This window comes from Seriola lalandi, unplaced genomic scaffold, assembly GCF_002814215.2.
Source record: "Seriola lalandi dorsalis isolate HSWRI2012SDOR001 ecotype SW California unplaced genomic scaffold, Sedor1 jcf7180002054889, whole genome shotgun sequence".
Classification (NCBI taxonomy): domain Eukaryota; kingdom Metazoa; phylum Chordata; class Actinopteri; order Carangiformes; family Carangidae; genus Seriola; species Seriola lalandi.
In genome coordinates this window covers 1240860-1267638 of record NW_019525441.1, presented here as the reverse complement: position 1 = coordinate 1267638, position 26779 = coordinate 1240860, and the positions used below count along the sequence as shown (strand labels likewise).

The window sequence follows — 26779 nt, the reverse complement described above, 5'->3', positions numbered from 1 at the left end:
AAGCCGATTAACAACCAATTTAGCGAAATTCTGGAGGAGGTATTTCTAACCGATGATATTAGAAAGAGGATGCACGGCTGATAAGGGTGGTGGATTTGTTTTACTGGGTGTTAAGGCGTCGTTCTGATGAGGGGGAAAAAAACACTGGGCACGACTGATTTTCTTACCCAGCAGGCATTTCGAAAATTTCGCACAAATATTGGAGGTGTGTCTCTCACTCTGTGAGTAACCGCGGACACTGACACAAACAACGGACCGATTCAGACTCTTTTTTTTTTTTACACATATCATCTTTGAGAACCGTCGTTTGTAGTTAGGTGGTTAAGACAAGGATTTAAAATCCGTGGAAAAATAACGGATACACAACGTTCAAAGCGGCAGCCTATCAATAAAACGTGCCCAGCTAATATTAGAGTCAGCATGCATTTGATAGGGAAGACAGCAGTCTTTCTCAGTCATGCCAGATGTTGGTGATCATCCACTACAGAGGGCTCTAAGAACGGAATCATTTCTTGGTGCGGTTGGGAGGATTTCAAATGGGCGTGAACAGGCTCTCTGCCTCCTTCTTTCCAGATGATGTTGCACACAACCACAACACATCCACTCGTTCTGCTTTTACGTTTCATCATCTGGTTACTGTGGATTTTTTTTTTCTAAATGCATTTAAAAAAGCTGGTAAAAAGCCCTGCCTTCGTGCAGCTGCTGCGCCTCCGGGCTGCCTGCCTTGCGCCCTTGACATCGCCGCGGCGAGCTGCCTCCTCTGCTCCTCGCTGAGTTCACTCAGGTTGACCGGAGTCCCATCGGAGACCCGGACAAAGCCGCCCTTCCCGTCAGGTGCCAGCCCCTCCGGTAGCCCAGACGGCGGCCCATCGCCTCCTTCCAGGCTGGCTTCGTTCCCCATGATCGACCCCTCCCGTCCCCTGTATACGGATCAATGCGCGATCCGAGCTTCTTCGCGTTTTTATCTCCAAAGTGCGCGGCGAAGAGGGTGTTCCTCGGTGTGTCGAAGCATCTCAGATGATTTTTATTCACTGGTCACTTCCTTTCCCTGTCCTCTCTTTCCATTTCCCTCGTTTCTCCTTGTTTTTCTGTGTCGCGCATTTCTGCAGCTGCACACCAGTCACCACAGTTTTCCGTGAGGGGGTCTCCAGTTTACTCCTGCTCACTGCCACTGAAGGTGGTTTCCGGTATATTTTACAAAATAAAATCCTAATTAACTGGCATTAGTGTAGGTATTCACTTGTGTACATCCCACACCACATAATGCAGAGCCAGAAAATAAAAGGCCAATTAAAAATCTTAATCTTAATATTCTTATACAGTAAACCTCACAAAGAACAGGTCAAACAGACTTTAGTCCTATAATAAACAAAGTAAGTCTGTTAGTTAGGCCTCACTTAAGAAATCTGGCACAATTTGTGGTTTTGCTCCACCACCCTAGGAGTTAATTAATTTTCACCCTCACCCACCACCCCCCTATTAAGGCTTTTATATTGAAGTCTAAATAATATCACTTCCGCTTTTCTTCATGTAACCTTGGTTATCTTAACGATTCTCCAGCAGCCTCTCTGCTCTCCTGCTCACCGCGCATGTTCCGCCTCTGACAGGTGATCAGAAGACATCAGCGGAGGAAAATGTGGTGTTAAAGGGGAATAACTCCACTAAATATGACTGGGGTGATTGTTTAAAAGAGTCGAGGATTAGTGGACCACAGAGGACAGGTGAGCCACTTGATGCTTTTCTTTTAGTCCTTTATTCTGGTTTTTAGTTTAAAGTAGGTAAAACCAAAGGAAAGAGTTGTAAATCATGTTTATGGGTCAAGAATCAGGGGCATGGGTGAAAGGCATGTGGGCGTTCATATATATTGTATGAACACATAGACTTCTCCACATACAAAGGCTGTCAGTGCTTTTAACTATAACAAGTAACTGTCTGTGTGTCTGCACTGGCCATTCAGGTCAGAGCAACAACAAATATTAGATCAGTGTGAATCCAAAATGTCATAAATCTAATTTTAGGAGACATTGTTACCATAAAATATTCAAAAACATAAATAAGACGCCTGTGAAGGTTTCAAATGTGTCATGACAAGAATAATATCTCATATGCTTTGTTTTTTTTCCTCAGCTGGCAGTTGGAGGATGTGTCTTTCATATGCAATTCTTTATATTCCTAACGTGCAGCTGAAGGCTAAGGGAAAATCTGGTTGTCTGTAGCCAGATAAATCACTATGAATTCTTTATCTCCACTCCAATGGTGAAGAATTGATTGCTGGTTTTATCATGAAGAACACTGCAAGTGATCAAATGAGAGTAATAAAAAAAAAAGAAGCTTAATAATGAAAGAAGAGAACGGAGCACAGAGGCTGCAGTGTGTCTGACACATAGTAACATCATGCACTAATATAAATAATAATACGATTGCATTACATCAGCCCACAAAACAAACCTACAGTATATTTAGCCCCACTGTACGGAGAAGATGCACAACCAGCCACCATATTCAGCAAGTAGGATATTAGAACACGTCAGCTCTACTGTACGTCAAGCAGATGTGCTGCGATATGACAGCGAGTGCTCATTTGTTGTGTTGTCTGTGGAGCTCTGGGGCAGATGTGTTCTGGATGCACCCAGCTCAGAGCCCCCAGTACCTGGACAGGGATGGAGGGGAAGACCGGGTGACTAGATCCAGTACCAAGGGAAACAAAACCAAAGACCAGTACTGAGAAGCTTCTGAATAAAAGCATGGAGGATGTGACACTACAGATCATCATTTAAACCACATTTTAGATGTGATGACAGCTCCTGTAAGTGGGATGTTAGATACCAGTCCATCCCTTGCATATCTTTGCTGTTGGGACTGCATACGCCTACACAAAGTTTCATTTCCTGATTTTAGTTAAAAAAAATCATAGTGATGAAAATAGCAAAATAGAAATCATGACAGTAATGCACAAAAACTAAATGCTGGTTTGTTTTCTTATAAAGGAATAGTTCAGCATGTTGGGAAATACAATTATTTGCTGTTTTGCCAAGAGGTAAATGAAAGATTCAATACCACTCTCATGTCCAGTTGTGAAATATGAAGCTGGAGCTAGGGATGGTTAGCTTAGCTTAGCATAAAGACTGGATACAGCTAGCCTGGCTCTCTTCAACGGTAACAAAATCAATCTACAAATGCCTCTAAAGCTCACTAATTAGCATATTGTTTGTTTTTAATCCATACAAAAATAGAATGTGCTGGACTTTTTCTTGGCTATACCAGCAGGGACTTCAGGAAGTCTCTCTTCCAAAGAAATAGCCTGGCATATAACCAATGAAAACCTTCTTTAGTTATTTATAGCCTACATTCAACAAATGAGATATAACATGTTCATTAGTGAGCTTTACAGATGCTGCTCAGTATGAGAGGAACAGCAGATTCAGACATTAATGTATATGCTTGGCTGAGGAGACGATGGTGTGAAGTTGCCATCTGTGGGATTATGACTGAACACCTCAAAGTCAGCATCCCACCTAGACGTAACAATGCCATAGAGCCACAGAGCTGTAGTCAGCCCCAGATCTGAAAGATGACAAAATTAGCCTTGGAGGTAACCAGGTAAAACGATTTGCCTGGTCAAGAAATAGTGTGACATATAACCAACACATGTTGTTTTGCATGAACTAAACAAACAAAATTTAATGTTTGAATTAGTGAGCTTTAGAGGTGCTAGTAGGAAGAATTTTTATGTTTTGGCAGTGCCCAGCTAGCCCTTTCCCCGTTTCCAGTTTTTGCTAAGCTAACCTCCTCACTATAGCTTCATATCTAAGAGACAGACATGGGAGTGGTGTGAATCATCTAATCTAACACTTAGCAGGGAAGTAAATAAAAGTATTTCCCAAAATGTCAAACTATTCCTTTATCGCAGCAGCAGTGGGGGATTTGGTCATATGGTGAAGATGCTGTTGACCTTGGTGGGTGTTGCAGCCACAGGGTTCATCTCCCAGCCATTGCTCTTGCCTCACTGTAACCTTGACTGTTCCCTTTCATGCCTTTTTCCCAACCAACTTTTTCTACATATTCTTAATTATATTTTCTACTTCATATCCTTGGCTGTCCTATGTATAAAGATGCCTCTTTTTTTTTCTTTTTTTTCATAGATTTCTCTTTCCTTGCCTCGTCTCTTTCCCTTTCTCTGTCTCCTCCTCCTCACCTTAATGTATGTGTATGTGGAGGCAGAGGTAAGTTTTGCTTTCTTTCGTAAGTGATAAATGATGGTAGTATAGCGATTGCTCTGCTCCTCCCCTTCTTCCCACTGATCGCTGAGGCATGACCTGATTGTCTCTACGCTGTGAAGCGGAAGAAGAGAAGCCCGTACATGCATGCACTCTCACTCTCTCTCTCTCTGTATCTCACCCACATATATTCATATAAACACACTCACTAAAACATCCAGTCATGCAAAGCAAACGTATTCACCCAGACGGACAGGCAGACAGTCACACAAACGCACACAGGTGTAAATACACAACAGCAAACACAGGCCTGGGAACAAGTACTCTCTGAAGCATGTGCAAACCCAGCAAGTTAGACACACACACGCACGCGCACACACACACACACACACACACACACACACACACACACACACACACACACACTGAACCATTTATATCAGTTATTGAAATGTATCCAGTCATACGAGATGTATTCAGATCCTCTTTGTGATGAAGTATATGTAACAACACAGGAATCTAAAAATACTACCTCACAGGCAAAAGTCCTGCTGTAAAAATCCTACTTCACTAGAAGTACAGATATCTGCAAGATGTACTTGTTGTTGGCAACCTAGGGGTCATGCCCCCTCCAAAGGGTCACAAGATATTTCTGTGGGGTCATGAGATAATTAATGGGGCAGGAAAGGAGAAAAAACAATGTCCTGCTATAAAAATATTTATTCATTTTATGAACTTTGCTCTGAACTTTGCTTTTTTTGTGAAAATACTGAAGAATTTTACCTCTTTGGGCCTTTGATAAGATTTAAATGAGTTATTTAAATGAAACCTCTGAAATGTTCAGAGGGGAAATCAGCTAAATAAAAAGTTAATTGGGGTTAGGGGTGGGGTTAAATGGGAATACTCAACTAAAATAGAAGTACCTTAAAATTATACTTAATTACTTTTACTTATTTTCCATCACTGAATTCATGTTTTTGATCAACTCTTCTCCTGGACATTTACAGTATGTGAGAGATATGCACTGTACAGCCTCACCAATGTAACTTGAGTCTGGTAACCAGATAACACACACAGTGCTGTGTTCATTAAATTTGAATACTCAGTTGGGGTATGAGTGCAGAGACACTAACAAAGGCAATTTCTTTTGCTCTAGAGATCGGTGGCACTGCAAAAACTCAAGCCTCAAAGCACTAACAACAGCTTCCAAACACAACAAGTTGCAGGTTTACATCACAAGACGATGCACCAAAGACACCACTATAGATCTAAGACACCTGTGAGACTGTACATTTACCACCACAGCTCTTTTTCCCCTGTGGTATGGCTGTGTAAACAAACTACTAGAACCTGCCCTAGAGAGACTTAACTCCATAATCCCGTCCTCTTTCCAGAAAAAAAAAAAACAAAGAGCAAAGAGTTACATACCTTGAATTTAGTGGATTGTATGTGTGTCTGGTGATATCCTCAAACTCAGCGTGTGATGAGGTGCGCCTGCTCCTAAGTGACGGTGTCCTTGCAAGTGACGTTTCATTTCTGGTACATTAGGACGAGACTGAGCCTCTCTCATCCCTATTAGCAACCTGGCACGGGTCTAATTCCAACATCAACGCCAATTTCTCCTGACCAGCGAGATACCATCAACTAAAAATACCTTTAAAGTCACAGAGGCTCCCTTCCTTTCCTCACTCAATCTTACTATCAGGTAATCACACATGCATTCGCACACAGACTCACGGGTAGGTGTGCGCCTGCTGCCAACACACACACACACACACAGTGACACAGACAAAGACACACTCATGCACAGACGTAAGACGTCCCTCTAATCCTCTTTTCTTCTGAGAGATAGGCCAATCACAAACTGCTCTGTGCTGTAAGCTGTTTTCTTGGACACACAGTGCATGAAGTCCTGCTGTAACTCTCTGCCATAGCTGAGGGTCAAGTTAACTCACTGGCAATCACCTGAAACAACAAATCAAACAAGCAGAAAAAAGGCTCCTGAATTAATTATTCATCCCGTGCCAAACTACATTTCACCCTCAGAATCTTTTTCTTTCCCTCACAGCAGCCTCAAACGCCTCTAAAATTGTACTGAGGAGCCATGACACGACCATCTGTTGAGCCCAGTAAACACAAACAAGGGAAGTGGATTTAACATTAACAGAAAACATATATGACTGCTCTGCATTATCTGAGAAATAGGCCATATTTCTTTCTCGCAGCATACAGAGTCCTTTTCCTCCCAGCCAAATTCTCTGCGAATAATGTTCCTCGCTCCCCGAAGACACACAAAGGCGTCTGATTCACAGACTCAACGCAGTGACGGAGTTACATAAATGCCTTTGTTTCATACGAATACACAGCAGCACAAATACAAAAGGTATGAGTATAAAGAGTCCAGAAGCCGCGTGTGTATGTTGAGCTGCTAAAAAGCTTGAATTGATATCTGTCTTTGAGATTTTATGATATGACAAATGTGTAAAATGCAACCAACATATGACAAAAACTAAATCATGATTTACATGCTTCAGTTGTTTCGAAGCTAAACAGTCACCTGTCCTCATCTTCAGCTCCATCATGGCTAAAGTGGATTTAAAAGGTGCACGGAGTCACTCAGGGATCCCAGTGGTCATCCTTATTTCTCCTTTCAGTCCGGATCGCTGCCAGGTCATCCTCACATTTTACTGATCACATATGTTTGGACAGTTAAAGAGAAATCTGAAATCAGTGTCTGTAGGGTTTATTTCCAGGAGGCTGTTATGGTGCTTGGGTGAAGGACGTGGGAAGGAAACTTCAAGTGGTACCAGGACTGTTAATAGGATTTGCTGATCATTGTCTGGAGGCCAATCTCCAAAGCCACTATTCCAGTGGCAGATTACTGTAACAGCAACATGACCTCCTTGCCAGTGAAAGGTGCAAGGTCAACACTGGGGATAAAACCACAATACTGGTAAAAAAAATAAAAAAAAAAAGATAAAAAAAACTGAATGTGTTCTTGGCATTCATTTTGTGATGTTTTTGCACTGCGCTTCCCAGAGATCACTCAGATGGTGTGACAGTCCTCTGATGTTTTGTTCTTTGGAAGTTTGAATTCCTGTGAGAATGCCACTCATTTTTTTGTCCATCCAATGGAGGCTGCTCAGGCTAATTAACAAGTTTTTTTTAATGGTGCATTCCCCACAAGCTGCTGTCAGCATAGCTGCCTGTCAACACACCCCTGGAAAACCCAAAACTGCGGTTTTGAAAACGACAGAAAGCCTTTGTGAATTGGCAATGTAAATTTACGGATTATAACCTTAAAGGGGCAGAAATACACTTGGAATTACATGTACTGACTTTCTTGCCAAGATCACATTCTCGTGTCTGTATGTTGAATAATGCAGAGTTGAAACAGGGGGTAACAGCTGGCTTGGCTGTGTCCCAGGTTAACAAAATGTGCCTTTTAGCACTTCTAAAATATAGCAACTAAAACATTGTATATTTTATGCATCACCATTTCTCACAAGGCGCAACAACCTCCTGAACATAACCCCTATTAAAACCATTTCACTGTTTTAACTGTTGCTGCAGCTGGATTTTACAGTGTTAAAGTTTGTAGTGGAGACTCCAAGAACCCTCTGCTCCAAGAAGTTATATAGAGTTTTTATGGATTAAACAAAAATACTTTTAGTGAGCTGTAGAGGAGCCGGGGAGTGGATTTTGAGCCAGGCTAGCTGTTTCCCTCATTTACATTTGTGCTAAGCTAAATCTAACTGATCTTCTCATTGAACACTTGCCGAGGAAGCAAATTAGCATATTTAGCGAAATGTAATACAATTTCTTTAATGTTAAATCAATGAAAATAATATTATTCTTTAATCATGAAAAATTCTTGTTGAACAGAAACTCAACATTGTATGTTGCCTTCACAAACATGGCTCACCACTATAATGGATTTGTTTTTTGTCCTCCTCATCCCCCACTCTCACTCCAAACACCACTTGCATTTCTCTTCATGAGTTGACAGCAGCTGACATCTTAACTGATGCTGCTCCAGAGTCTGAGGGGCTGATTCATCAGTAATGGAAGAGGATTGGGAGTAGTCCTTTAGACAGAGAAAAAAATCCCACTCATTTTAGAAAGAAAGGGAGGAAAGATAATGTCAAACTAATGTGGGTTTCAGTGCCAATCAAGTCATACACACCCCCGCAGTTCATGAATCATTAACAGCACACACACCTGTTGTCAGGGTAATGCGTCACAGCTGGTGACATCATCACTTTGCAGCGAGGGGGTAAGTCCCTCGTGTTTAGCTTGGCTGAACATAGATGAGTCACACTGAAGGCAAATTCAAATGTGCATCTACATACAAATACACACAGATATCATTTTATGGAGCCAACAATATTGTGGGGTTAAAACAATCCAAAGCCAAATATCTCTACAAGCCTTAGGGAAATTTCTTTTTTCTCTGGCTTGTCTGTTGTTTGGACCAGAAGGCTTTAGAAGTCCCTGTTGATTTACCGAATCCTTGAGCGTCCCACCGTGAATCACTATTCTCTCCAGAGATGGACAGGAATAGGTCATTGATCACCTCATCAATCCCAAGCAATCAGTGAATGGAGCATGGATGAGGTCAAACTGGTGTGAGAGTCTGTTCATATCTCTCCCTTCACACACGCCTGCCTGTGCAGCTGTTGTAAGGTGTCTCTGTTTATGACTCCCCATCCTTGTAGCTCAGTGTTGAGGAGGCGGGATCACCGCCATAAATCATGGCTTCTTAACAACAGACATGGAAACAGCACTCCCACAGGGCACGGCATATACAGTGAAACCCCAAGGAATATATGAGCAGAGTCAATGCTCGTGGTAAATATGGCTAAGAAGCTTTTAATTTAGTCCAAATAAATGTGTGTTGAAATATAATGCACCTGCCAATTATTTTCTTTATTAATCAGTTAATCATTTAGAATGTAAAGAAATAATCAAAATGCTAATCTCAAGCTCCTACAGCCCAATGTGAAGTCATCAGAATATTCAAAGGGAATGTTTGACAAGCAACTGAAATGATTAATCAGTTATCAAAATAGTTGCCATTTATATTTCTCTCAATCAACTTATGAATTAATCAACTAATCATCTAAGTAAAATCATTGAACTGTTATTATTAAATTAAAATATCACTTAAATTGAGTGAAATTAATTTAATTAAATCAGATTTACTCAATTAAATTAATAATAATCAATTTATTCAACCAACTTGAGTAAAATTAGTTCACTTGAATTTATGCAAATTAATTAAATTGAGTGAAAATTAATTTGATAAAATAGATTAAATAAAATTCTATGAATGACAAAAATTTGAAGAAAAAAATGACAATAAATAAATTCATTTATTTCTGTATTTCTATATTCATTTATTTATTTATTTAGTCTGTTTAGTGGGATTCAGGCTTGATGGAAAATGTCATCTATCATCCAGGAGAGCTGCTCTGTGCCAGATGCCTTCCTGGTTGCCATGGTTTCTGCAGCAGCTGCCACTCACCTGCAGGGTTCCTAATTATGGGATCACATGGAGATTAGTGCAATGCACATTACAGTTCACTAGCACATCTACGAAGCCTGTATCTGTGTCATACAGTACGTGTCACTGCTTTTCACAGCAGTTCACACAACTGAACTGCAGGTGAATGAGTCAAACAGAGTTCAGAGCTTTACAGATGCTTTAACATCAGCCAGAGAGAGAGAGAGAGAGAGAGAGAGAGATGGGCAGGTGCTGATGAAGGGAAACAAGAGAAGCCTGCTGGCATGTTGTCCTGCTGTTGAACTAAATCTCTCCTTGCCCACAGACTTCGTTTCCCACAATCCCTTGGGTTTGCTCCTGGGCAAGAAGGAATGAGTCAGAGCTTCTGAATTCTGAAGAAGTTACTTTCAAGGGATGAGAAGATTCACTCACACACACACACACACACACACACACACTTTAGCTTAAGGCAACATGAAAATATATTAGATATCAATGTCGCCCTTTTCATTCCACTGTCTTGTACCTCCCCAAGTACATTCAGCGCACACACATATACACACTCTGACATCTTGTAAAGAGGGAGATACAAATGTTGAACTGATGTCCTCTGATCAGGTATGAAATATGAACAGGCTTCTCCATTTAATATGCACTAAAATATTGATATCATTTAAATGCATAAGATTTGCAGAAATTGTCAAGTTAATTGTCAAGTATATTTAAAACATTGTCTTAACTCTTAATTAAATATAATAGATTTATGTTACACTGCAAATTGCATGTCCTTGTCACTGCAAAGGGATTTGAGAATTAAGACTAAAAAGTTTAAATTATGTCAATTTTACAAACAAAATTGATGAGAGCAGTGTTGAGTTATTCAGTTATCAAGACCTAATATTCTGAAACCCTAATAAGCTCCTGTGGTGTGTTAAAGCTGTTTCACCTTTTTCTCTAAATATTACAACTTTATTCTCAAAAGTCCAAATGTATGTTTCCTCCAAGAATAGCTCAAATACTATGTTATACATTTTAAAAGGAAAAGGGAAAAATCCAGTGAAAACATGAATAAATAATACATTTCAATCAATTTCATATGGAAGTAATAATTGTGATCGATAGAGTTTTAATGAATGTTGCTTATATCCTGCAGCAGCTGATGGCTGACTGTTGCTGAGATGAGTCTGCAAGAGGAGACAAAATGTTGCTCCAACAGAAACGTACTGTAGCTCTGAGCACACATGAAGAGGAGAGCACTTCAGACAGTGGAGAAGCTCGCCTCAAGCAAAGCACACAGTAATAAAACCCTCCAACATAATGGTAAAGACATCTGCTTTCTACAGCTGAGAATGTATTTTTAAGACTCAGACAGTCACCCACACACACATATATATGTGTACACAGACACACAGGACATTCAAGGACAGTCGCCATGGTAACAGAACCAGCCATGAAGCAAGGACATGCTTTAAGAGGTAATTGTGTCTGACTGCGAAGGTAAGGCATTTCTGTGAACATATTGCGACATGTCTCGGTGTTACAGCCACTTGGACTCCACTTCAAGGCCTTGGACTGGGCTTTGTCAAGCAGGCTGCAAAGGCAGCAATACATCAGCACCCTCTGGTGGTTCATCATGAGAATCAACACATTCTCTGTAAACCACAATCTCTCTTTTTGTTTGAGTTTATAGCTTTTCTTTTCTAAACTGAAAAGATTTTGACATTGTCACATTAGGAAAAGCCCACATAGACAATGAAATCAACTATGGCTGAATTCTTTATATCTGCTGCACTCAAACTAGAACAGAGTCATTGAGAATGTTATTAGTAACACCCATGCTTTTCATGCTATGACAAGTCAAAATGTCTTTCTGCATTGAAAAAAAAAAACTGTTGTAAACTACCTTCAATATTTATTAACAGCAGCTGAGAGCTACAAGAACATTTGAACAGTTTCTTCTTAGTTTATTCTCAGGTGGGTGTAGTGTGAAGAGTTTTTTCACCCTAATTCCAGAGAGAAAAACAAAAATCTCACTTACCTCTAATTTGAAAATATCCATCTGTGGGATGTCTTCCTCCATCACAACACAACAAACATGAATGTAACCTCGCAGCACTATAAAAATTAATCACCTTCCAGCTTTCCAGAACACACCTTGTTCATGGCAGACTCGTTATAGCAGGAAAAGCACAGGTGAAACGAATTTTGTTAACGATGGCTCTTTTACATCAAGTCTCGCACTAAACTTTGACTGTGAGTGCACAATACTAGGAACCTGAAACATTAATTTTACAGTCACAAGTGTTTGTTTTTGTTTTGTTTTGCAGACTGTCTCACAGCCTCAGTGTGGCTGTGTTCTGCTATTGAACTAGCAAGGTAGAACAGAATGAGGCTGAGAACACCATGTGCAGGCAGTTTTGGAATGAAATGAGAACAAAGAAACTTTTTTTTTTGTAACGGAGATGTTTATTTAGACAACTGAATGCATGCCAGAAAGAACTGTGTTACAGCAGGGGTAACTTTCAGCTCTCTCGCTTTTCTAACTCTGAGGGAGAGACCCAAATTAGGGACACACCAAACTTTTTGAAGTGTTGGTACAGGACACTATCTGCTCTAATTTATTGCATTGACACATTACTCTTGTCATGTATTAAGGGGACAGGGAAGACAGGGGGTACCATTGTTGAATTGGAGATTAAGGAACTTGGATCTCAAACAGCTTTGGCCAGAGTATCATGAGTTGTTAATATCACTGTTTTGGCAAAAGGACAAAAATTAATTCACACCTTGGTTTAAGGGAACTTTACCTCTCACACAAAACACATAAAGACACGATAAAAAAGATGCACTTACTGTAGGTAGCATTCACATGCAGTATAACGTGTCTTCTCCTCAGACTAGATTTAACATTTTTCTCCACTATTTCTTACAGAGATTCACAGCTAAGGTTTTTCAGTTTGGGGAAATTATCTTACACATAATGGCTACTCGATGAATAAAAGACATGTTGGATGGATCTGGGAGAAAGGAAAACGTAATAAAATGATCCGTTATGAAAGGCAAAAGAGACAAAATTGTGCTTATCGTTGGTGGGATCTCTGTCAGAAATTTGGTTAATGACATAAACCCCTTTACTTAATTCACTTTCAAACCTTATATCCCCAAAAAGGGACTCCGTGATACAATTTCAGTCAGTTGGTCCATCAAAGTTTTCTTAGTTGCTGTTGCCATTGTTTCTCCAATATATTGATGAGCCAAAAATACCATAATATCAAAAATAAATGCAACCCTTTCACAAAACAATGAGCAATAAATAATGATCAAGTGGTGTTCTTGTACTGTATATGTACTGTATATACACAGAGAGTTAAGTTTGTTGTATATATGTACACAAAACAAGTGGCAGTCTATTTCAGACTGGGTTTTTAGTATAGTCTACAACTGGAATTTGTGCCCAGATCTATAAATCCCAGCAAAAGCAACAACATAATAACTTACACAGAATCCTCGGGAGCAGAAGGGATAATGCACAATCAGACTACTATGTTGCTTGTAATTTTTGCCCCCAAAAATAGAACCACTGGTTTGGAAAGGAAAGAAAATATAAAAGAAACATGTAACATTTTTTTTTAGGTAGGGTGTAAAAAAAAAAAAAAAGAAAAAAAAGAAAAAAAAAAAGCCTCTAGAATTCCATAAAATAACTAGCTTATTAAAACATTGATTGACAACAACATGCACAATGCTTTCCCAGCTTCAGGTGGAGAGGGTTGCGATGAAGCACTTTCTCAGCATGACTTTGCAGTTTTTGCATGTACTAATGCTTCTGTTGTTTTTAAACAACGAGTGGGCCACTGGTGCAAGCTGTGCACACCTGGAGGTGCAACCCTTTCCTGTTCCTCCTTTCAGTGTGCTGTTGTTTGTATTGACTTGAAAGACTAGACGGAAGGTTCTTTAGTCCTCCTTCAAAATAAGAGTTCTTTTTAATCTATTTCCATGTACACTATCTTGCAGTTCACATGCTCAGGTCAAAGAGGGCAGCAGGTTGCAATGAATTAATCATTTCTGCTTCCTTAAATGTCCGTGTATCTATTAATGTCTCCACAACTGTCCTGTCAGCATATTAAGTTCATCTGCTCACCAACGAACAACTCACTCAACGTTTTCATCCCAGTCTTATTTTAGTAGCTTATGTACAGGAGGTTGAAGTGTCTGCCAGGCAGTATCCCAGGCAACCAGCCATATCCTCACACATTTACAGTATGCTTTCCAGTTTGTCCGTCCTCTGTTCATCTTCACAGGTTATCTGCATTTGTGTATGAGTCTTTGAATGAGAGCTTTATTGTTGTTACATGTGTGCAATTCATGTATTTCTACCTAAAAACTGTGTTTGATGTTTTTTTTCTCTTTTTTTGTTCTGGCTGTTGTTATGGAGAGGTCACTGAATCATACATTGGATACACAATCTATAGAATGCGTTTGTGTGTATACAGTATGTGTGGATGCATTTGGTTTGTGCTCGTGTGTGTACATCTGGTTGCATGTGTGCATCTCTGTGCTTCTTTTCAAACACTACGTGGAGGTCTTTGAAGCTCGTGGGTTCTCCTGTTACGTCCCTTCTTATTTTCCTGCATTCGTCTCCACTTGGCCGTGTGCTGGCCGCTCGCCCGAGATCCCCCCACGGCCTGAGAACCAGACAGGCTACCCTGCCCCCTCTGGCTGCTTTGTGTCTTCGGGTTGTTGTTGGGTGCCTGGCCACTCAACATACCTAGATTTGATTGACCCTTCTGGGTATTCTGGCCCCGTGCCGCCCCTTCCACTGTTGGAGCTCCAGCCTGAAGCCATGACCTGCTCTGTGGTGGACTGGCTTGCTGCTTCTGAGCATTGGGAGCCAAAGCTTTAGGCCGTAATGCAGAACCGCCAGTGCTGTCAGGTTTACCCTGACCATTGCCGTTGGGCGCCTTCACCCTCTTCTGTTTGCGCTCTTTCTTCCAAACTCGATCACAAAACTCCTCCACGCTGTTGAGGTCTGGGTGGTCCAAGAGAGACAGGAAATCTCTGTACCACAGCCTGTGCTTTGCAGAGTGACCTACACCGCCTCCTGTGCCTGGAATTCCAGGAAGGATGTCGCCCAGTCTCTGGGTGGGGATGACCTGGAGGTTGAGGCGCAGGAGTGGCTGAATAAAGCCGTGCTCAACAGCCTGGCAGTGGTAGATACCTGTGTCAGACTGAGTCAGACTGCGTATGAGCAGACCCTGGTCCGTGCGAAGCACTCTGTCATCTAACTTGATCTGAAAAAGACAGAGTGAAACACAACAAAATAAATAATGGTTGGAAAATTAGAAAAAGGGTAGAAGACATGTTGACCTTACGGACAAATGGGCATGTTCTGTGACTCTGGACCACAGTTTTTTGAACTTTTTGAACAATTCTACAACCCATCACTTCAAGGTACTTTGAGGTTTTGACCACTAGTAAAGCCATGGTGCAATGTTTCAACAAATGTGCACACAAACCAACAGAGGCAGTAAAGAAGAAGACTAGCAAGCTGGCAAAGATGGATGTAAACACTGAACGATTAAAAAAAATTCACAGGGCACCTTTAAGTTTACGTAGACCCGAGTCCACAAATGGTTGAGAAAAGGTTGAGTCTTGGATTGAGCCAAAAGTTCAGCTAAAACTCAGGCTATGTTCAGCACTGCATGAAAAACTGCAGCTATGTGATTTATTTGAATGGGACTACTGTGTTAACTTCCTGATAACTTGTGACAACTTTCTTTCCATATATTATTACAAACTGCTCTGCAGAGTTTTTGGTGTTGGATAAACTTTCAAACTCATGGATTCATTCTCAAACTGCTCTTTCTGGTTTGTATTTCTTCACCTCCCCTGTGCTTAACCAACACCCTCTGAACGCCCCGGTTAGACAAATATAGCCACATTAGAAACTTGAGCAAAAATACTCTTACATCATGGGGTCAAAAGTCAATCTTAACATCCACAGCCCAAGGTTTCCACCTTCTCTAGGTCATGAAGGTTAAAGGTCAATAGGGTCATAGGTTATAACATGATAACAGAGCAGGAAAGGCGTGGCCCCTGGCAGAGAGATGATGTTTTGTCTGCAGAAGTCTAATTAGTGTAAAATAGATACTATAGATACCACAGTCTAAATTGGGCTGTGTGAGTTGCGCCCTGCAATTTATACATTCTCTAACATGCTGCAAGTCAGGAATAACATAAGAAATGCACACACACCTCATGCTTTCGATCGTCGTTGGGCTTCTGCAGCTGCCAGTAGATGAGCGCCCTCTGAGACTTGGGGCTGCACTCTAGAAACATGCTGCTGTTCTCCACACCGAACACACTCCTGTCCTCCACGCTGCCGCTTAAGCCTTCCACGTCGTCTACTCAGACCGAAACACACAGAAAGAAGATTGAGACGTGTGTGAAAGAAGAGGGGAGAGTGCTGGTGTGTGTGTGTGTGTGTGAAGTCATTAAGGTACCATGATGCTGAAGGTCAGAGCACTGAGAGAGAGGGTCTCCGTTTCTGATGTCCTGTCGTCTGGTTCGCCTGGGAAGAAATGTTGCAATTAAATTTAAGTATACTGACAACACATGTTCTACAATATAGACCAGAAATGCACTGATCACATATTCTGTTCTCTGTACTGTTTAATTTCAACCACTAGGGGGCACTGTTACCCAACACTAGTCCACATTGAGCTTTACTCACATCTCAGGAATAGAAATGTGTATTTATTCAACCTTCACTCTACTGTTAAATCACATGCGTGAAAAAAAACTAAACCCTGGAAGAATGTAAGAAACATAAACCTGCCAAGCAATGAAACTGCGTGCCTCATTGCCTTCTGATGAGCCGTTTTTATGAAACACATACAATATTATTTTGCCCTTGAAAAGCCTCGCAAAAGCAGGCCCGCTCTTTGTCCTCTCGATGTGAAAGTCCACTATGTCATTCAGCTTTTTTATTTTTTTTATTTTATTTTTTTACTGCGGATGTGAGGAGTTTCCATAGCCTGGCCTCACTGACTAACTGCGACTGTGTCTCCCCTGTTCCTAGTTGTCATGGTTTAAAATGTCTGACGGATGCTGTAAAAAATCAAGCAGGAAGAGATGGGGTAAGCCAAAGGTGAGACGAGGGCTGGAAAGAAGGAAATAAAGTAGGTGGAGGGAAAATGTGGAACCATTATAGGTAGAAAAGAAACAGATGAAGTGAAATTCTGCGAACACCATATGGCTACTTTCATCCTCCCTTCCTCGCTTATATATACCACACATATTTAGATACTCATCTCTGTCTCTTTCTCACACATGTCTCTGTACATTCTCGTCTCTTTGGTTGTCTGAGCACGTGCGGGGATGGGTGTCTGGTTCCCTTTCTGGGAGAGGGAAAATATTTGTAGCGTAGAGCAGAGAGGAGCCGGTCCTGGCCTTAACCACGGGGTGTGCCACCTCGTCTGCAACCCTGCCAAGCTGGAGTATACCCGCTGGCCTACTTCTGCTAGTGTGAGAAGTTCTGGATGAATGAAATGCAGGGGTGTAGTGCTATGTGTGTGTTGTGTGTGTGTGTGTGTGTGTGTGTGTGTGTAAATGTGTGTGTGAGGGCTGTAGTGGTCAGCCTAATCCCGCTGGATTCAGCAGAGGGTAATTTGAGGGTGTGTATGTTCATACCTCCTGGCTGCGGGGTGAAGCGGTCAGACAGCTCCTGTTGGCTATAATTTAGTGTGTATGTGTGCTTGTGTAGGTGTATGTTCATGTATGTCTCTATATGTATGTGTGTGCATCTTTGCCATAAGGTGACAGGATCATAACTCAGAACAACTGTTACTGGCAGGAGTTGTAAGCCAGGTTGTTATACCTCTTGGAACCTTTTGCGTACTTAGCATGTGCGTATTTAATGACTGTATTTTGTGCCTGTGTATTATTCCTACTCCAGATTACTTCCACGTTTACATGTTTTGGCATGTACCGTGCGTTCGTGTACATTTTTTTGGACGGGATGCACTTGCTAATAGGCCAGTGGAGGTCTGAGGTTGGATTAACAAGGTTGCATGATGAAAAAGCCCTTGAGCAAAGTCTTTAAAGCCAGTTGCAACAGCAGAGTGCAGGTGTACTGATAAGTCCCAGGTGTGACTGCCTGTGACGGCATTAATACAAAGGCAGAATGTTGCTGAAAAGAGGCACACAGGCTTAGCTAACCCTGAATAAACCCAGATAAAGAGGTTACAGAACAGTGTTTAATGTGTGTCAGCTCCTACCTCTTGGCGGTAGGAAAGTATCTTGAGCATTCGGTGCCGTCCCAGGCGCAATAAGGGTCTCTGGCCAGGCAGCACTCAGCGCAAGCTTTCCCATACACCTCGCAACGGTGTAAAGACATCTGTGATACACCCAGTGACGAGCCAAGGTACAGCTGTTGCTGTGGGAGCCAAAGAAACAGCAAGGATTTAAAAACTGACTGGTCCTGTGTGGCTCAGTTAGAGAGGTTGTGAAAAGAAGGTGCTTGTGGGTTTGGTTCTCTGTAGGCACATTACATATCTTCGTTTTTGGTTATCAGCGTTTGCTTAAAGGCCCACAAGTTCACACTTTTTTGTTTCCCTTGGATTTGTTAGCCTTGTCAACAACTCTTGGAAGAATTATAACATGTGAAAACAGGTTTTTACCTGCTTGGTGGACAGCTCCATTGCAGTAATGGGGGTGGGCTCCTGTACAAAGCAAATACAGCCTGTTTAACACCACATCTATAGAGCTATGCTAGTTTTATAATGTAGCCACGATGTCAGCATCATAAATTGTTATTAACACTCAATTTTCAATGTCATACCCTGAAGACAGTCATCTCCTCCAGTACCACCTCTTCCAGGTCATGCCAGCTCTCTCTGGGGATTGTCACCACCTTCAGCACTGTTCCCATATCTGAAAGACCACAGACATACAGGGCGTGTATATACAAGCCTATTTTGATAACATATGAACATACAGTATGTGTTTGTTCAGTGAAAGGTTTGTTTGTGTTTAACTGGATTAGGAAATGAAATGAAATGCATGAAATAAAAGAAATTGTAATTTATCTGTGTTTATTTGAAAACATAATTATAGTTTCTGGTGAACTATCAAATCTTATCTTCTCTCTGTTTTTCCCTTCATATTTCAAGAGAACCTCATTAACTGTAAAGTATGGTGGCAACAGGAAACAACAACTTAACAAAATATGATCCAGATTAAAACTAAACGGACTATTTTTGACTAAAAATTGGTAAAAAAAAAAAAAAAAAAAATGCCAACAATCAATTTCAAATACTATGTAACTATGACTCATCTGAATCATTTCTTAGAAATGTTCTTCTAGAAAAGAAAAAAGCTTCTTGAGGACCAGCCTGGCATCAAAAATAAACGTTGAAACACAAAGCAAAAGGCAAACTGTAAGAAGTTGAGTACCTGTGCCGATGAACATGACATCATACTGTCCGTCCTCCGCCTCCACTCTGTCCACCACTAGCTGGGAGAACTGGTAGTCCACATCTGTCCTCACCATGATGGGACGCCCCCCTATCGGGTGCACCGGGTTGTACATGGCTGGGTGCCCCCTGGCAAAAGTGATGACATCATCTGGAAGGTCCTTGGTGGAATCGAAACCGCCAAATGTCTTACTGGGACACTGAGAATGACAGCAAAATGACAGACAGGTAAGGTTAAGCATTAATGTGAATCAGTGTTATGTGTATTTGGTGTCATGGAAATGTTCACTGGTTGTAAATGTACTGCTTTTGTGAACAACTGTTTATGTGTAAGCTCACCGTGCCGGGGCGAGGGTAGGGCACCCTCCCTTGGAAGGGCACCCACTGGTAGTTGGGTCCGTCTCTGTGGGCATAGGGACCCAGGAAAACTCGTCTGATGTCTGCCATGTTGTACATACACACCGCTGAGCCTTTAAAGATGTTACTGTGGAGGGAAAGAGAGAGAAATGGAGAAGGGGTGAGATACCAAAAGAAAAAGAGTTTAAGTACAAGAGAGGTTGGGAGGGAGGGAGGGAGAGGGCTGTGAAATAAAGAAGGATGACTGAGACAAACAAAGGGGATTTATAAATGATCGGTCACAAGACAGGGATTAGGAGCTTGTGAAATACTGAAGAAAGACAACAAAATGACCCTTCATCGCACAAAGACAGCGGGGAGCAAGGTTGTCATTACCTAAGTACAGGAATGACAGATTGGAACTCCTCTCTGATTGCTTCCAGCCTCTTGAGAACAGACAGGAATTTGGGCGCCGCACCAACAAAACAGGAGACCTGGTTGAGAGCATATTTGAAATCTCCTCCAGTATTTTTGCGAGTGCTTGCTCGAGCCAGATGGGTGGGTTTTTCTTTCACTAGCCAGAAAAGGTCCAACGCAGGGCAAGGTCAATCAATCATGCAAAAATAAGGGAAATGATGTGGATTTTATTTCAATTCATGCTCCGTCCCGGGTCGTCCAAAAGACAGCTATTTGAGTTATGACTCATTTGAGGGGAGAATCTGGGTGTTCCACGTAAATAATCCAAGAAATATATTCCACAAGAGTTATTGAAATATTCATATGGAGATTAGGACAAAGTGAGATGGCTGTTTGCTCTGAGCAAAATCAAGAATAAAACCCCTGACTGTATGAGGAGATTTCATAGATTATAGATGTTCAAAACTAATCGCAACTTCAGTCATCCACTTTCCAAGTGTCACTTTTTACAGTTGGCAGATTTTCATTTGGACAGCAAATCTCTTGCATTCGCAGGAACCAAATGCTTCAGTAAGATTCGGGACGTTCTTTGTCTTGCTTACTGCGATGGGAAGTTGTATCAGACTAATTAGGGATGTGGCTGGCATACACACAGCCGACAGTACTCACCAAAGCATGGAAGATGAATGGATTAGCATTTGAAAATGTTAATTACAGAGAAATTCAATTAACTCCGGGGGCAAAAAAAGAGACACTCCTATATCTGTGCTTATGAAGGAGGGTGAACATGTGTTTGTGCAGATACACACAGTTTGAGAGAGTGAGAGAGAGAGAGAGGCACACAAATTCGGTCAACCCCAGAAAAAAATGCACATGCATACACATGCACACACACACACACAAATAGGGGTACAATCAAACATTGATCTGTCAGTGGCAGCTTCTTTGTGCCTCATTAAGCAGTGATATTAAAAGCCGGTCCCTCTGAATCTCTGCTCTATTCATCTCTGAAAACCGACCACTTAGAAAACCAATTAAACCACTCTAATTCCTCAATGCCCTATAATTGAATTTTAAAGCATGCATGTGCGTGCGTGTTTGTGCGTGTGTGCGGGCGGGCACACGTGTGGGTATGTAGGTGTACGCCCACCACCCTGCACCGACCTCTTGGTCTGAATACATTCCAGAGAGCTGAAAAAAGGCCATACGGGCCTGCTGATGCGAGGCGCCCGTCACTATGCGTTAGCTTGCGCCGCCATTCTATTCAGCCTGTCTTATCATTAGCGGTGATTGATGGTGCTTGTCCTCCTTTCAAAGCGGTTTAGAGACACTACTGGACACAAAATACCCCCTCCTCCTTCCCAAATGCAAATTCATCATCATCATGATAAGTGCCACCATCTGTGCCATTTCAACTCACTTATCTGCCTTGGCCTGCGCCTTCACCTCTCCGCATGCTTCAATAGAGCCACACCCGGCCTCTGAAAACCCCATTCAATGCTGGGGCGGCGGCCAGGGGAGAGACGTGCGTTCCTGCTGAGTGAATATCGTGTTTCTCTCGCTCCCTCCTGCTCCATAATCTGATTTCCCTACAAGCCTCTGCCAGGGTTTCAATGAAAAAAAGAGGACAGGTAACGGGGGGAATGGGGAATCGGCTAAAAGCAATCTCCAACCTCAGTGGAGGCGAGGGGAGCCATATGAAGGAAAAGCAACCGTAAGACACCTGTAAGTGGATTATGGGACTGTCTGGGAATTTGGCAGGGGCCATGCTCGGTCGCTCGCATTTTGCTGTGTCATTTAGAATGGTAAGGAAATTACAGATAAAGGGATGGAACGAAAGATGTGAAAGGGAGGAATTCTTGAAAGGAAATATGAAGCGTGTGTGTTTTTCAAATACAGAGGAAATAACTTGTCCAGGGCGGTTGCCGGTTGAATATATATCAGCTCCTTCTAGTCTCCTAGCAACAAATCAACAAAACAAATATGATACTACGAGTGTCTGTCGAGCTACTTGAGTATATGAGCCCCTGTGCACACATTTAGGAAGGTCATTGTGAAAAGATCTGGATGGGATTGTACCTGGATGTGGTGAATACAGCGTAGATAACTGGATTCTTTGGGTCCTTGGAGCTCATGAGAAACACGTCCTCTGAAAATAAAAAAGAGGAGTGGGTGAAGGTGAAGCTTTTTGAAGAGGAGCCAAGTCCTTTCTCCGCACACAAATAAAGAACACACACTTACGTAGCTCATCAAAGTGTGTATCAATGCCGTTGACCCCTGGGACTGAACACATTAGCCGGGCCTTGAGGAAAGTGGTCCACTTGTTCACCAGACTCCTGTGACCTCCCATATCGTTCTGTAACATCATCACATTTGTGTAAGCTTTCACATGAATATATCTCTGTGAGAGAAAGTCTAAATACAAGAAATAAAGAGTATTTCCATTGCTTAAGAGTAAACTATGCAAAGCATTTTGTTGTGTGTGTGTTGTTACCTTACACAGTTGTCCAATCCTGGCGATGGTAGCCTTCCCAGTGTGCTCTCCATCCATTGCGTTCTCTTTGAAAAACAGGAAGATCTTGTCGTCTTCGGGGTTGTCACTCTCTGGGATCAGGTGTACGCCGACGAACCTGGGGTCTAGAGGAACAAATAAAACGAATAAAGCAGAATACAGCGAATCACACACACACTCATACACAAACGTAATTTTTACGATCCAACCTCTGTCCCAATGACAAGCCTTTCACCCCTGTTTTACACCTCCAAAACCAATCCCCCATGATATTCTCCAGTCACGGCTCAGTTATAACAGCCATTCACTTTACACCCTGGTGTTATAATATCTGACTTTACCCTAAGCGAGCGCTCCAAGTCCAAATCCCACATAACCCCCTTCTCTAGACCACATCCTCGCAAACACACATGGCTCTGATTGTCCCCAGTAACACATGAATAAATTTATCTCAACTTTAAGCGCGAGAGGAAATCAAAGCTAAACGGGCAGGCCGAGGCCTTGGGGCTGAGATATGTCTTGCCTGTAAGGGGCATAGGGACTGAGGAAAAGTGGCCGCAGTCACTGAGGCGTCGTCACGCGTAAAACGAGCCTGTGTCTGAAAGCTCAGGGGTTAGCTGGAGAGAAACAAGCAGTGCCATGTTACGCCTCCATGGCCGTTTAGGATATAGAGTAGCTGTGAAAAGGGAGAGTGTGGCCAAAGTGGGAAGCAGATTTATAAGCGCTGTGCGGGTGCGAGACCTCTGGCATGAATCATGTGTACCCCACACACGCTTCATACCTTCGTTGTGAATATGTTCCATTAAATCTGCGCATTAATAAATCCAACTGTGCATGCATTCACATACAAAAACAGGCTGCTGCCAGTACCACCAACCACTGAGGTCACACAATTCATTACATTTAATTTCCAACAAAAGGCCACTTTATTCAGAGGAGCTTTAATCCAACCTACATGAGAGTGAGAGGGCATTAAAAGGTGAAGAGATGTGTAAATAAAATGCATGAATTCAGGCTAGTAAAGCCATTTAACCCTGAATCCCTTTAGAATCATTCCCAAGTTTCTTTCTTGTTACATTTGAGTACCATGTAACCTTGTTGATAAAGGCTCAACAGAATATCCCCATCCCAGTAATCCATGCAATTACAATCCCCCCTTTGTGGAGAAGGAGTTGGATTTTGCAGAATGGATACAATCCCCGGCGTATTTGTTTGAACAAGGTGAAAGATTGATGGGGATTAACGTGGCAACAATGACTTCTCCCTTTTAAATCGCTCTTTATTAATATGTCACAGTAATCAGCACTGCAGAGGCCAGTGTTTGTGATTTTTGATGGTGGAGGGAGGGGGTGGGGTGGGATGGTTGAGGGAAACTGAGAGGAATTTGACTCCACTACAGGAAAACAGCTGAGAGCGGATTAGTTCTGTGGGAAAGAGGGGGAAAAGGATGGCACAGCTTGAGGGAAAGGTTCAAACTGACCTTTTGTGGCTCCCTAAGTCCTCCGCGGTGCCGAAAGATAGCCAGACAGACTGAACAGTCAATAACCAGCACTGCCACGCTAATCTTACTAGCGCAGGCAAATCCAGTGACTTTGTGAATGGGCTCTGATATCTGATGTCTGCACATGAATGGAAATGATTGGAGGCTTGAGGCTTGTGAGAGAATTTAATGCTTCAAAATCTGTTGAAAAGCTCACTGGCAGTCTTTCTCCAGAACTGGCCAATGACATAAGTTTACTTCCACCTTGCAGTGAATAGTTGAGGTATATTGTATGGAGGCCACAAGTGTCCAATTTTACTTTAATGGTTAACTTCCAGTGTTAGCTTGGAGATGCAAATGGCCTCTTAAAAAACCAGTAAAGACAGCATTTTTGAGTAGAGTCCAGAGACAACACCCAGTCATATATTAATACCAAATGAAACATGAAACTAGATCGTACAAAACACAGATTAACCTTCACAGGAAAATTGAATTCTTCCAGAATAAAATCCTTTTTTTTTTTACCATTCAGCCATCTTGAATCATGCTGTTCTGTTCTGATTGGATGATGATCTCCCAGGGTACGGAAAATAGCAAAGTCCCTTCCCATGAAATCAGCAGATGTGCCAGAGTACAGTTCTCCATCTGCCAGTGAGAAAGTACAGTTAGGAACAAATGACCAGTTCTGAATTGAATGCACATTTCCTGGAACCAATCGAGGCGGAGATCAAACCCACCGATCAGGAGCGAGGCCGAGAGCATTTTGGGGTCATAGGGGCTTTTCCCGCGGCCATTCTCGAAATGTGAGGCCAGTCGAAAGATGTTGTCCTGTGGTGGAATGGGTCAGAGTTCAACGTGAGGCCAGAGAAAGCCACATTAAGCCTGGCTAAAGGTACATTTATAGCCTGTGTTTCAAATTACAACATATTCTGATTATAGCGCACTACTTTTGGAACGGGATGCACCACAACTTCAGCTAGATATAAGCGATAAGATTTTGATTACAGAACAACAACAGAAACAAAAGGAAATAAAATAGTGTCAAGCAGAAAAGGAAAAATCACCCTCACTCTTTAAATACATTTAAAAGAAAAGTAACAAAAGAAATATTTAACTCACTCCCTTTTCTTTAAATCAGTTACTGACAACATTGGTTTAAACTAAAGAGAACACATGCAGGGTCTTCTGTACTAAAAACCTGCATGGTGCAAACACTCAACCCCCTCCCCATTGTCGGGCTGCAGAGCCCATGCTGGTACATTGATTAACCTGCAGACCTTTATCAAGATGACTGATTAAACTTTTATGGCGGGGAGAGGTTGTTTCATTTCCGATGGCTGAAGTCCACCCATGTAGTGACCACTTTTTCACACAAAGGAAAACATCGATGAGAAGATAGTCAATGAAGGGGATGAATACTGCTATGCTTGACAGAAAGATTGTGTGTGTGTGTGTGTGTGTGTGTGTGTGTGTGTGTGTGAGGGATTATACTCAATACAGCTAGTGCAGTTGCAGTACGTACATTTTTTTTAAAACAGAAACAATATTAGATTTTCCCTCTCATTAGTTTACACCAGCACTGGTGTCACATTTTATGACTTCTTAATGAATGCTCCATTGAAATCTAAATTACCTTTTGCATATATATAACTGATTAAAAACCCACAACATTTGGTTAACTAACATTAATGCACCAAATGTATTACCTCTGCCCTCTTGCCCATTTCCAGATAAGCACAGATGGGGTGGAAGGCTCCTGTGCCGCAGATGTACAGGTGGGTCTGGTTGTATGATTGAAGGACCCGGATGAAGTTAGAACACTCTTTCTGAAAAAGAAATGAGACAAGGACCATAAAAAAAAAACATATTTCTGGATAATTCTATACAGAGACAGCTGTTAAAGACATTTAAATACATTTGCGTGCAATACCTGTCCCTACCTGTCACAGTATATTACACAGCCTCGCAAAGCATATGAAACCTCTGTGAAAAAATGTGCATATGTTAGCAGGAGCCTCCACGCTGCCAATTCTTCCCTTCATATCGTAAAGTTTAAATTAAGTTTATCCTTTATTAAAATAAAACAGACACTTCTAATAGAGAAAAGCTCTGTTGTGATTCAACTGAAAGTGGAGACTAATAGAAAGCAGAGAATAATGGTGAATAGAGAAACGCTTTGTTGGAGTTCCGTTTAAAGCGGGGACTTTCCAGTTGGTTTGGAAACAACTGTATGAAACCGAGTCTCCTTCAAGGAAATCCCACCTGTAAGTCAAATCAGGCAAATCAACTCAGATATTTAATGATCCATATGTTTGAATTTACTGAGGTTATTTGGGTTGGCTCTCCAGCTCATGTTGATAGTCCCAGTGGTGTGAGACTGTTTATTAGAGTGCTAATCAAGGGGATTGGTTAATGTGGGAGGGTTATTAGCAGCCTGGAGGAGTTGATTTGGGCACATGTGTTTAAGAGATTAGGCTGGGGTTTGCCTAATTATAAATACATGCTGAATATCTACCTAGCAAATAAGTACACATTTGCTCAGGGATTTGGAAACGCAGCACACACATCGAATCACATGCAGACAGCCAAATTATCCTCCTTTCTTCCTCCCTTAAACACATGTATCTCTTCAGGCGTCTAAACCTCACGGACACTTCAGTTTGATGGTTTGATGATGTCCCTCAAATGAGACATAAATGGATACAAGCCTTCAGTTTGGAATGATGACATTTTACATTGCAGGACCAAATTAACTCTGGGATCAGACACTGAGAACCTTTTCCAAAAAACAGAATTTCCTGCTATTATTCAAAAAGGTAGAAACCCTTGTTTCAGTGC

At 41.8% G+C, this 26779-nt stretch overlaps 2 protein-coding genes across 2 annotated transcripts in view; both read right to left on the bottom strand.

Moving 5' to 3' along the window:
- pcloa (piccolo presynaptic cytomatrix protein a) overlaps positions 1–1100 on the bottom strand; it is a 59321-nt gene extending 58221 nt beyond the window's left edge. The window contains exon 1 of the mRNA XM_087180092.1: positions 690–1100. Within this exon, the coding sequence (XP_087036218.1) occupies positions 690–901 (212 nt within the window). The 5' untranslated portion in view covers positions 902–1100. The remainder of the gene's footprint in view (positions 1–689) is intronic.
- An 11066-nt stretch (positions 1101–12166) lies between these two features.
- Positions 12167–26779, bottom strand: part of sema3aa (sema domain, immunoglobulin domain (Ig), short basic domain, secreted, (semaphorin) 3Aa) — a 32299-nt gene continuing 17686 nt past the window's right edge. Inside the window, exons 4-17 of the mRNA XM_023429162.2 lie at positions 25648–25767; positions 24679–24769; positions 24467–24586; positions 22444–22586; positions 22191–22305; positions 22029–22098; positions 19536–19680; positions 19177–19396; positions 18563–18654; positions 18402–18443; positions 18000–18157; positions 16224–16291; positions 15976–16124; positions 12167–15011 (exon numbers count right to left, since the gene is read on the bottom strand). Of these exons, the coding sequence (XP_023284930.1) occupies positions 14286–15011; positions 15976–16124; positions 16224–16291; positions 18000–18157; positions 18402–18443; positions 18563–18654; positions 19177–19396; positions 19536–19680; positions 22029–22098; positions 22191–22305; positions 22444–22586; positions 24467–24586; positions 24679–24769; positions 25648–25767 (2259 nt within the window). The 3' untranslated portion in view covers positions 12167–14285. The remainder of the gene's footprint in view (positions 15012–15975; positions 16125–16223; positions 16292–17999; positions 18158–18401; positions 18444–18562; positions 18655–19176; positions 19397–19535; positions 19681–22028; positions 22099–22190; positions 22306–22443; positions 22587–24466; positions 24587–24678; positions 24770–25647; positions 25768–26779) is intronic.